General features: G+C 48.3%; 1 protein-coding gene across 1 annotated transcript in view; it reads right to left on the bottom strand.

Annotated features, from left to right (window-relative positions):
• Positions 1–988: 988 nt before the first annotated feature.
• Positions 989–12189, bottom strand: part of LOC120039287 (voltage-dependent L-type calcium channel subunit alpha-1D-like) — a gene marked incomplete at its 3' end in the record, with an annotated part of 21155 nt that continues 9954 nt past the window's right edge. Inside the window, exons 9-11 of the mRNA XM_038984729.1 lie at positions 11697–11780; positions 11295–11303; positions 989–1117 (exon numbers count right to left, since the gene is read on the bottom strand). Of these exons, the coding sequence (XP_038840657.1) occupies positions 989–1117; positions 11295–11303; positions 11697–11780 (222 nt within the window). The remainder of the gene's footprint in view (positions 1118–11294; positions 11304–11696; positions 11781–12189) is intronic.

The raw sequence follows: 12189 nt of genomic DNA on the forward strand, positions 1-12189 counted from the left end.
GACCTGTATGGAATGAATTATCCCAGACCAACACCCTGACCTGAATGAATTATCCCAGACCAACACCCTGACCTGAATGGAATTATCCAGACCAACCACCCTGACTGAAGTGGATTATCCAACAACCTGACCTGAATGAATTATCCCAGACCAACACCCTGACCTGAATGGAATTATCCCAGACCAACACCCTGACCTGTATGGAATTATCCCAGACCAACACCCTGACCTGTATGGAATTATCCCAGACCAACACCCTGACCTGTATGGAATTATCCCAGACCAACACCCTGACCTGAATGGAATTATCCCAGACCAACACCCTGACCTGTATGGAATTATCCCAGACCAACACCCTGACCTGTATGGAATTATCCCAGACCAACAACCTGACCTGTATGGAATTATCCCAGACCAACACCCTGACCTGTATGGAATTATCCCAGACCAACAACCTGACCTGTATGGAATTATCCCAGACCAACACCCTGACCTGAATGGAATTATCCCAGACCAACACCCTGACCTGAATGGAATTATCCCAGACCAACACCCTGACCTGTATGGAATTATCCCAGACCAACACCCTGACCTGTATGGAATTATCCCAGACCAACAACCTGACCTGTATGGAATTATCCCAGACCAACACCCTGACCTGTATGGAATTATCCCAGATCAACAACCTGACCTGTATGGAATTATCCCAGACCAACACCCTGACCTGAATGGAATTATCCCAGACCAACACCCTGACCTGTATGGAATTATCCCAGACCAACAACCTGACCTGAATGGAATTATCCCAGACCAACATCCTGACCTGAATGGAATTATCAACTTGTATGACCACGCCTAATTTATCAGTTATTGCCTGGTAAAGTAGGGCCAGGACATCAGTTATAGGTTGGTAAAGTAGGGCCCAGAGTGTTTCCTGGTCAGATCACATGGTCAGGGAAAAGTCCTTGACCCACTATTGACCGCTGACCTGGAGGGACTTGACAAAGGTCCAGAGCAGCGTCCGAATTCCCTCCCCCTTGCTCAGCAGTTTGACCAATCGCATCACTCGGAACAGACGGAAGAACGTGATGGACACTCTGGAACTGTCATCAGAGCTCTGCGAAAGAGAGACAGAGAGAGAGAGACAGAGAGAGAGACAAAGACAGAGACAGAGACAGAGAGACAGAGAGAGAGAGACAAAAAACAGAGAGAGAGACAGAGAGAGAGAGAGACAGAGAGAGATTCAGAGAAAAGAGAAAAGAGACACACATTAACATGATAGAGAGGTAAGATACAGTAGTTACATAGATGACAGATACAATGGTTAAAGCTGCAATCCTTAATTTAAACAATGAGGATTATTCCGCTAAAAAGCTAAAGGATGAGGCTGGAAAAATGTAACCACTCTCAAATTCATAGACTTACATAACTATGGGTGCAAGGACTGACCATCCATGTTATCAAATGTATAGTTTTAACCATGTTTTGAGGCTAAGCTCATGAGTTATATTCTTCAATTATGTATACACGTATATAATACATTTTTAAGTACAAAAATGGCTGTCGCAACTAAGGATTCTAGCTTTAATGTTTTCCAAAACCTTCAGCCCAGGTGTGTTGTGAATATAATTATGCTTGAAGGAAATATCTTGGACACAAATGTGTTGACAAGCTCAAATCAAATGGTATTTGTCACATGCGTCCAAATACAACAGGTTTGGACCTTACCGTGAAATGCTTACTGACAAGACCTTTTAACCAACAATGCAGTTTTAAGAAAATAGAGTTACGATAATATTTACTAAAGTAAAAAATAATAATAATGAGGCTATATACAGGGTGTTACGGTACAGAGTCAATGTGGAGACTATATACAGGGTGTTACGGTACAGAGTCAATGTGGAGGCTATATACAGGGTGTTACGGTACAGAGTCAATGTGGAGGCTATATACAGGGTGTTACGGTACAGAGTCAATGTGGAGGCTATATACAGGGTGTTACGGTACAGAGTCAATGTGGAGGCTATATACAGGGGGTTACGGTACAGAGTCAATGTGGAGGCTATATACAGGGTGTTACGGTACAGAGTCAATGTGGAGGCTATATACAGGGTGTTACGGTACAGAGTCAATGTGGAGGCTATATACAGGGTGTTACGGTACAGAGTCAATGTGGAGGCTATATACAGGGTGTTACGGTACAGAGTCAATGTGGAGGCTATATACAGGGTGTTACGGTACAGAGTCAATGTGGAGGCTATATACAGGGTGTTACGGTACAGAGTCAATGTGGAGGCTATATACAGGGTGTTAAGGTACAGAGTCAATGTGGAGGCTATATACAGGGGGTACTGGTACAGAGTCAATGTGGAGGCTATATACAGGGTGTTACAGTACAGAGTCAATGTGGAGGCTATATACAGGGTGTTACGGTACAGAGTCAATGTGGAGGCTATATACAGGGGGTACTGGTACAGAGTCAATGTGGAGGCTATATACAGGGTGTTACGGTACAGAGTCAATGTGGAGGCTATATACAGAGGGGTACCGGTACAGAGTCAATGTGGAGGCTATATACAGGGTGTTACGGTACAGAGTCAATGTGGAGGCTATATACAGGGTGTTACGGTACAGAGTCAATGTGGAGGCTATATACAGGGGGTACTGGTACAGAGTCAATGTGGAGGCTATATACAGGGGGTACCGGTACAGAGTCAATGTGGAGACTATATACAGGGTGTTACGGTACAGAGTCAATGTGGAGACTATATACAGGGTGTTACGGTACAGAGTCAATGTGGAGGCTATATACAGGGTGTTACGGTACAGAGTCAATGTGGAGGCTATATACAGGGTGTTACGGTACAGAGTCAATGTGGAGGCTATATACAGGGTGTTACGGTACAGAGTCAATGTGGAGGCTATATACAGGGTGTTACGGTACAGAGTCAATGTGGAGGCTATATACAGGGGGTTACGGTACAGAGTCAATGTGGAGGCTATATACAGGGTGTTACGGTACAGAGTCAATGTGGAGGCTATATACAGGGTGTTACGGTACAGAGTCAATGTGGAGGCTATATACAGGGTGTTACGGTACAGAGTCAATGTGGAGGCTATATACAGGGTGTTACGGTACAGAGTCAATGTGGAGGCTATATACAGGGTGTTACGGTACAGAGTCAATGTGGAGGCTATATACAGGGTGTTACGGTACAGAGTCAATGTGGAGGCTATATACAGGGTGTTACGGTACAGAGTCAATGTGGAGGCTATATACAGGGGGTACTGGTACAGAGTCAATGTGGAGGCTATATACAGGGTGTTACAGTACAGAGTCAATGTGGAGGCTATATACAGGGTGTTACGGTACAGAGTCAATGTGGAGGCTATATACAGGGGGTACTGGTACAGAGTTAATGTGGAGGCTATATACAGGGTGTTACGGTACAGAGTCAATGTGGAGGCTATATACAGAGGGGTACCGGTACAGAGTCAATGTGGAGGCTATATACAGGGTGTTACGGTACAGAGTCAATGTGGAGGCTATATACAGGGTGTTACGGTACAGAGTCAATGTGGAGGCTATATACAGGGGGTACTGGTACAGAGTCAATGTGGAGGCTATATACAGGGGGTACCGGTACAGAGTCAATGTGGAGACTATATACAGGGTGTTACGGTACAGAGTCAATGTGGAGACTATATACAGGGTGTTACGGTACAGAGTCAATGTGGAGACTATATACAGGGTGTTACGGTACAGAGTCAATGTGGAGACTATATACAGGGTGTTACGGTACAGAGTCAATGTGGAGACTATATACAGGGTGTTACGGTACAGAGTCAATGTGGAGGTTATATACAGGGGGTACCGGTACAGAGTCAATGTGGAGGTTATATACAGGGGGTACCGGTACAGAGTCAATGTGGAGGCTATATACAGGGGGTACCGGTACAGAGTCAATGTGGAGGCTATATACAGGGTGTTACGGTACAGAGTCAATGTGGAGGCTATATACAGGGTGTTACGGTACAGAGTCAATGTGGAGGCTATATACAGGGGGTTACGGTACAGAGTCAATGTGGAGGCTATATACAGGGTGTTACGGTACAGAGTCAATGTGGAGACTATATACAGGGTGTTACGGTACAGAGTCAATGTGGAGACTATATACAGGGTGTTACGGTACAGAGTCAATGTGGAGGTTATATACAGGGGGTACCGGTACAGAGTCAATGTGGAGGTTATATACAGGGGGTACCGGTACAGAGTCAATGTGGAGGCTATATACAGGGGGTACCGGTACAGAGTCAATGTGGAGGCTATATACAGGGTGTTACGGTACAGAGTCAATGTGGAGGCTATATACAGGGTGTTACGGTACAGAGTCAATGTGGAGGCTATATACAGGGGGTTACGGTACAGAGTTAATGTGGAGGCTATATACAGGGTGTTACGGTACAGAGTTAATGTGGAGGCTATATACAGGGTGTTACGGTACAGAGTTAATGTGGAGGCTATATACAGGGGGTTGGTAACGAGTTAATGTGGAGGCTATATACAGGGGGTTGGTAACGAGTTAATGTGGAGGCTATATACAGGGGGTTGGTAACGAGTTAATGTGGAGGCTATATACAGGGGGTTGGTAACGAGTTAATGTGGAGGCTATATACAGGGGGTTGGTAACGAGTTAATGTGGAGGCTATATACAGGGGGTTGGTAACGAGTTAATGTGGAGGCTATATACAGGGGGTTGGTAACGAGTTAATGTGGAGGCTATATACAGGGGGTTGGTAACGAGTTAATGTGGAGGCTATATACAGGGGGTTGGTAACGAGTTAATGTGGAGGCTATATACAGGGGGTTGGTAACGAGTTAATGTGGAGGCTATATACAGGGGGTTGGTAACGAGTTAATGTGGAGGCTATATACAGGGGGTTGGTAACGAGTTAATGTGGAGGCTATATACAGGGGGTTGGTAACGAGTTAATGTGGAGGCTATATACAGGGGGTTGGTAACGAGTTAATGTGGAGGCTATATACAGGGGGTTGGTAACGAGTTAATGTGGAGGCTATATACAGGGGGTTGGTAACGAGTTAATGTGGAGGCTATATACAGGGGGTTGGTAACGAGTTAATGTGGAGGCTATATACAGGGGGTTGGTAACGAGTTAATGTGGAGGCTATATACAGGGGGTTGGTAACGAGTTAATGTGGAGGCTATATACAGGGGGTTGGTAACGAGTTAATGTGGAGGCTATATACAGGGGGTTGGTAACGAGTTAATGTGGAGGCTATATACAGGGGGTTGGTAACGAGTTAATGTGGAGGCTATATACAGGGGGTTGGTAACGAGTTAATGTGGAGGCTATATACAGGGGGTTGGTAACGAGTTAATGTGGAGGCTATATACAGGGGGTTGGTAACGAGTTAATGTGGAGGCTATATACAGGGGGTTGGTAACGAGTTAATGTGGAGGCTATATACAGGGGGTTGGTAACGAGTTAATGTGGAGGCTATATACAGGGGGTTGGTAAGGTAGGGGGGGGGGGGGGATGAGGCTATATACAGGGGGTTGGTAACGAGTTAATGTGCGGGGGGGGGGGGGGGGGGATGAGGCTATATACAGGGGGTTGGTAACGAGTTAATGTGCGGGGGGGGGGGGGGGATGAGGCTATATACAGGGGGTTGGTAACGAGTTAATGTGCGGGGGGGGGGGGGGGGGGACAGGTGAGTCGAGGTAATTTGTACATGTAGGTAGGGGTAAAGTGACTACGCATAGATAATAAACGGAAAAGTGGTGTGTGCATATGTATTCACCCCCTTTGCTATGAAGCCCCTAAATAAGATCTGGTGCAACCAATTACCTTCAGAAGTCACATAATTAGTTAAATAAAGTCCACCTGTGTGTCACATGATCTGTCACATGATCTCAGTATATATACACCTGTTCTGAAAGGCCCCAGAGTCTGCAACACCACTAAGCAAGGGGCACCACCAAGCAAGAGACACCATGAAGACCAAGGAGCTCTCCGCGGAACCCATCCAACTTGAAGGAGCTGGAGCAGTTTTGCCTTGAAGAATGGGCAAAAATCCCAGTGGCTAGATGTGCCAAGCTTATAGAGACATAACCCAACAGACTTGCAGATGTAATTGCTGCAAAAGGTGGCTCTACAAAGACTTTGGGGGGGGATGTTTGTTTCACAATAAAAAACATTTTGTATCTTCAAAGTGGTAGGCATGTTGTGTAAATCAAATGATACAAATCCCCCCAAAATCCATTGTCACGTTCCTGACCGGTTTTCTGTTATTTTGTATGTGTTTGACGGTCAGGGCGTGAGTTTGGGTGGGTAGTCTATGTTATGTGTTTCTATGTTTGTTAAAGGGTGACCTGATATGGTTCTCAATTAGAGGCAGGTGGTTTCATTTCCTCTGGTTGAGAGCCATATTAAGGTAGGTGTTTTCACATTGATTGTTGTGGGTGGTTGTCTCCTGTCTCCTGTGTCTATGTTGCGCCACACGGGACTGTTTCGGTTTGTTTGTCCGTTCGTTCGTTTTGTGTAGTCATTTTTCCTGTTTGTGCGTTCTTCGTTACATGTAAGTTCTTACGTCCAGGTCTGTCTACATCGGTTTTGTTATTTTGTTTAGATTCAAGTATAGTTCGTTTTTTTGTCTTGTTTAATAAATATAATGTCAAACTACCACGCTGCATATTGGTCATCTGATCCGTCTCGCCTCTCCTCGTCCGAGGAGGAGGAAGAGCTAGAGAACCGTTACAGAACCACCCACCGAACCAGAACCAAGCAGCGTGAGTTCGAGCAGTGGCCTACGAAACAGGAATCCTGGACATGGGAAGAAGTATTGGAGGGAAAAGGACACTGGGCTCATATTGGGGAATATCGCCGCGCTCGTGAGGAGATGGAAGCAGCGAGAGCCCAGGAGCGGTGGTATGAGGAGGCAGCAAGGAGACGTGGCTGGAAGCCCGCGAAGAAACCCCAAAAATTTCTTGGGGGGGGGGCTAAGAGGTAGTGGGCCAAGGGCAGGTAGGAGACCTGTGCCCACTTCCCAGGCTAACCGTGGAGAGCGGGAGTACGGGCAGACACCGTGTTACGCAGTAGAGCGCACGGTGTCTCCTGTACGTGTTCATAGCCCGGTGCGGGTTATTCCACCTCCCCGCACTGGTAGGGCTAGATTGAGCGTTGAGCCGGATGTCATGAAGCCGGCCCTACATATCTGGCCACCAGTACGTCTCCTCGGGCCGGCTTACATGGCACCAGCCTTACGCATGGTGTCCCCGGTTCGCCTACATAGCCCGGTGCGGGTTATTCCACCTCCCCGCACTGGTCGGGCGACGGGGAGCATTCAGCCAGGTAAGGTTGGGCAGGCTCAATGCTCAAGGGAGCCAGTACGCCTGCACGGTCCGGTATTTCCGGCGCCACCTCCCCGCCCCAGCCCAGTACCACCAGTGCCTACTCCACGCACCAGGCTTCCAGTGCGTTTCCAGAGCCCTGTTCCTCCTCCACGCACTCTCCCTATGGTGCGTGTCTCCAGCCCAGTGCCTCCAGTTCCGGCACCACGCACTAAGCCACCTGTGCGTCTCCAGAGCCCTGTACACACTGTTCCTTCTCCCCGTACTCGTCCTGATGTGCGTGCCCTCAGCCCGGTGCCACCAGTGCCGGTACCACGCACCAGGTCCATAGTGCGTTTTGAGAGTCCAGTGTGCCCTGTCCCTGCTCCCCGCACTAGCCTGAAGGTGCGTGTCCTTAGCCCGGTGCCTCCAGTTCCGGCACCACGCACCAGGCCTACAGTACGCCTCATCCGGCCAGAGCCATCCGTCTGCCCAGTGCCATCTGAGCCATCCGTCTCCCCAGTGCCATCTGAGCCATCCGTCTCCCCAGCGCCATCTGAGCCATCCGTCTCCCCAGCGCCATCTGAGCCATCCGTCTCCCCAGCGCCATCTGAGCCATCCGTCTCCCCAGCGCCATCTGAGCCATCCGTCTGCCCAGTGCCGTCTGAGCCATCCGTCTGTCCCGAGCCATTAGAGCCGCCCGTCTGTCCCGAGCCGTCAGAGCCGTTAGTCAGTCAGGAGCCGCTAGAGCCATTCGTCAGTCAGGATCTGCCAGAGCCGCCAACCAGACAGGATCTGCCAGAGCCGCCAACCAGACAGGATCTGCCAGAGCCGCCAACCAGACAGGATCTGCCAGAGCCGCCAACCAGACAGGATCTGCCAGAGCCGCCAGCGAGCCATGAGCGTCCAGAGCCGTCAGCGAGCCATGAGCGTCCAGAGCCGTCAGCCAGCCATGAGCGTCCAGAGCCGTCAGCCAGCCATGAGCGTCCAGAGCCGTCAGCCAGCCATGAGCGTCCAGAGCCGTCAGCCAGCCATGAGCGTCCAGAGCCGTCAGCTAGCCATGAGCGTCCAGAGCCGTCAGCCAGTCATGAGCTGCCCCTCAGCCCAGAGCTGCCATTTATCCAGAACTGCCCCTCAGTCCAGAGCTGTCTCTCTGTCCGGAGCTGCCCTTCAGTCCGGAGTTGCCCCTCTATCCTGAGCTACCTCTCTATCCTGACCTACCTCTCTGTCCTGAGCTATCTCTCTGTCCTGAGCTACCTTATCCCGGTGCTGCCCCTTGTCCCGGTGCTGCCCCTTATCTTAAGGTTACCATTTAAATTAAGTGGGTGTAATATGAGGGTGGTCATTCTAAGGGGGAGACGTAAGCTGGGATTGACTATGGTGGGGTGGGGACCTCGCCCAGAGCCTGAGCCACCACCGTGGTCAGACGCCCACCCAGACCCTCCCCTAGACTTTTGGTGGTGCGTTCGGAGTACGCACCTTGAGGGGGGGGTTATGTCACGTTCCTGACCGGTTTTCTGTTATTTTGCATGTGTTTGACGGTCAGGGCGTGAGTTTGGGTGGGTAGTCTATGTTATGTGTTTCTATGTTTGTTAAAGGGTGACCTGATATGGTTCTCAATTAGAGGCAGGTGGTTTCATTTCCTCTGATTGAGAGCCATATTAAGGTAGGTGTTTTCACATTGATTGTTGTGGGTGGTTGTCTCCTGTCTCCTGTGTCTATGTTGCGCCACACGGGACTGTTTCGGTTTGTTTGTCCGTTCGTTCGTTTTGTGTAGTCATTTTTCCTGTTTGTGCGTTCTTCGTTACATGTAAGTTCTTACGTCCAGGTCTGTCTACATCGGTTTTGTTATTTTGTTTAGATTCAAGTATAGTTCGTTTTTTTGTCTTGTTTAATAAATATAATGTCAAACTACCACGCTGCATATTGGTCATCTGATCCGTCTCGCCTCTCCTCGTCCGAGGAGGAGGAAGAGCTAGAGAACCGTTACATCCATTTTAATTCCAGGGTGTAAGGCAACAAAATAGGAAAAATGCCAAAAGGGGTGAACAGTTTCGGAAGGTACTGTACACCTTCTATATCCTGTGCATGTGACAAATAAACGTAGATGTTATTTGATATCGTGTGTGTTTACCAGAGACGGTATTGTGGTACTATTTTTACTGCAATTTAGTCTTGAAATCTTTGGCTGTTCACCTCTAGGTTGTTTCTCCCTAGGTTATAATCTCCACCCGGCACAACCAGAAGAGGACTGGCCACCCCTCAGAGCCTGGTTCCTCTCTAGGTTTCTCCCTAGGTTATAATCTCCACCCGGCACAACCAGAAGAGGACTGGCCACCCCTCAGAGCCTGGTTCCGCTCTAGGTTTCTCCCTAGGTTATAATCTCCACCCGGCACAACCAGAAGAGGACTGGCCACCCCTCAGAGCCTGGTTCCTCTCTAGGTTTCTCCCTAGGTTATAATCTCCACCCGGCACAACCAGAAGAGGACTGGCCACCCCTCAGAGCCTGGTTCCGCTCTAGGTCTCTCCCTAGGTTATAATCTCCACCCGGCACAACCAGAAGAGGACTGGCCACCCCTCAGAGCCTGGTTCCTCTCTAGGTTTCTCCCTAGGTTATAATCTCCACCCGGCACAACCAGAAGAGGACTGGCCACCCCTCAGAGCCTGGTTCCTCTCTAGGTTTCTCCCTAGGTTATAATCTCCACCCGGCACAACCAGAAGAGGACTGGCCACCCCTCAGAGCCTGGCTCCTCTCTAGGTTTCTCCCTAGGTTATAATCTCCACCGGGCACAACCAGAGGAGGACTGGCCACCCCTCAGAGCCTGGTTCCTCTCTAGGTTGTTTCTCCCTAGGTTATAATCTCCACCCGGCACAACCAGAAGAGGACTGGCCACCCCTCAGAGCCTGGTTCCTCTCTAGGTTTCTCCCTAGGTTATAATCTCCACCCGGCACAACCAGAAGAGGACTGGCCACCCCTCAGAGCCTGGTTCCGCTCTAGGTTTCATCCTAGGTTATAATCTCCACCCGGCACAACCAGAAGAGGACTGGCCACCCCTCAGAGCCTGGTTCCTCTCTAGGTTTCTCCCTAGGTTATAATCTCCACCCGGCACAACCAGAAGAGGACTGGCCACCCCTCAGAGCCTGGTTCCTCTCTAGGTTTTTCCTAGCCACCGTGCTTCTACATTTGCATTGCTTGGTGTTTGGGGTTTTAGGCTGGGATTCTGTATCAGCACTTTGTGACATCTGCTGAGGTTAACAGGGCTTTATAAATACATTTGATTGAATTGTGTTGAGGTTGGGTGATTGTGGAGGCCAAGTCATCTGACTCATTCACTCTCCTTCTTGGTAAAATAGTCCTTACACAGCCTGGAGGTGTGTTGGGTCATTGTCCTGTTGAAAAACAAATGATAGTCCCACTAAGAGCAAACCAGATGGGATGGCGTATCGCTGGAAAATGCTGCGGTAGCCATACTGGTTAAGTGTGCCTTGAATTTTAAATGAATCACTGTCATTAGCAAAGCACCATCACACCTCCTCCTCCTCCATGCTTCACAGTGGGAACCACACATGCGGAGATCATCCGTTCACCTACTCTGCGTCTCACAAAGACACGGCGGTTGGAACCAAAAATCTCAAATTTGGACTCATCAGACCAAAGGACAGATTTCCACCGGTCTAATGTCCATTGCTCATGTTTCTTGGCCCAAGCAAGTCTCTTCTTATTATTGGTGTCCTTTAGTAGTGGTTTCTTTGCACCAATTCAACCATGAAGGCCTGAATCACACAGTCTCCTCTGAACAGTTAATGTTGAGATGTGTCTGTTACTTGAACACTGTGAAGCATTTATTTGGGCTGCAATCTGAGGTGCTCTCTAATGAACTTACCCTCTTCCTGCGGTGGTCCTCATGAGAGACAGTTTCATCATGGTTTTTGCAACTGCACTTGAAGAAACTTTCAAAGTTCTTGAACTTTTTGGGATTGACTGACTTAATGTCTTATAGTAATGATGGAATGTAATTTCTCTTTGCTTATTTGAGCTGTTCTCGCCATAATATGGACTTGGTCTTTTACCAAATAGGGCTATCTTCTGTATACCACCCCTACCTTAACACACCTATATATAGCCTCGTTATTGTTATTTTATTGCGTAACTTTTTTTTACTTTAGTTTATTTAGTAAATATTTTTTCTGCAAATATATTGTTATTTTAACAAATAAATTCTGCATTGTTGGTTAAGGGCTTGTAAGTAAGTATTTCACTGTAAAGTCTACACCTGTTGTATTTGACGCAATTTGATTAGATTTTATATTGTTATTTAATAGCCAGTGTGTCAGTGGACTTACGCTGAATTCTGTCACCACAATATCCACGACACTGCCCACCACGATCAGAGCATCAAAAGAGTTCCAGGCATCTATGAAATAATGCTGCACACAGACAAAGATAGTTATTTTTTTTATTTTTTACAATAAATAAAAAAACGAGGAGGAGTAAGAGGAGGAGTAAGAGGAGGAGGGGAGGAGGAGGAGAGGAGGACTAAGAACATAGTAGGAAAATAGGCAAGAAGATTACCCTGAGCCAGCAGTTTGAGCAGGGTTAGGGGTCAGAGGTTAGGTACTTACCCTGAGTCGTAGAGCCAGCAGTTTGAGCAGGGTTAGGGGTTAGGGGTTAGGTACTTACCCTGAGTCGTAGAGCCACCAGATTGAGCAGGGTTAGGGGTTAGGGGTCAGGGGTTAGGTACTTACCCTGAGTCGTAGAGCCAGCAGTTTGTAGAGCCAGTAGTTTGAGCAGGGTTAGGGGTTAGGGGTCAGGGGTTAGGTACTTACCCTGAGTCGT

The sequence above is a fragment of the Salvelinus namaycush genome, unplaced genomic scaffold (genome assembly GCF_016432855.1).
Source record: "Salvelinus namaycush isolate Seneca unplaced genomic scaffold, SaNama_1.0 Scaffold2616, whole genome shotgun sequence".
NCBI lineage: Eukaryota > Metazoa > Chordata > Actinopteri > Salmoniformes > Salmonidae > Salvelinus > Salvelinus namaycush.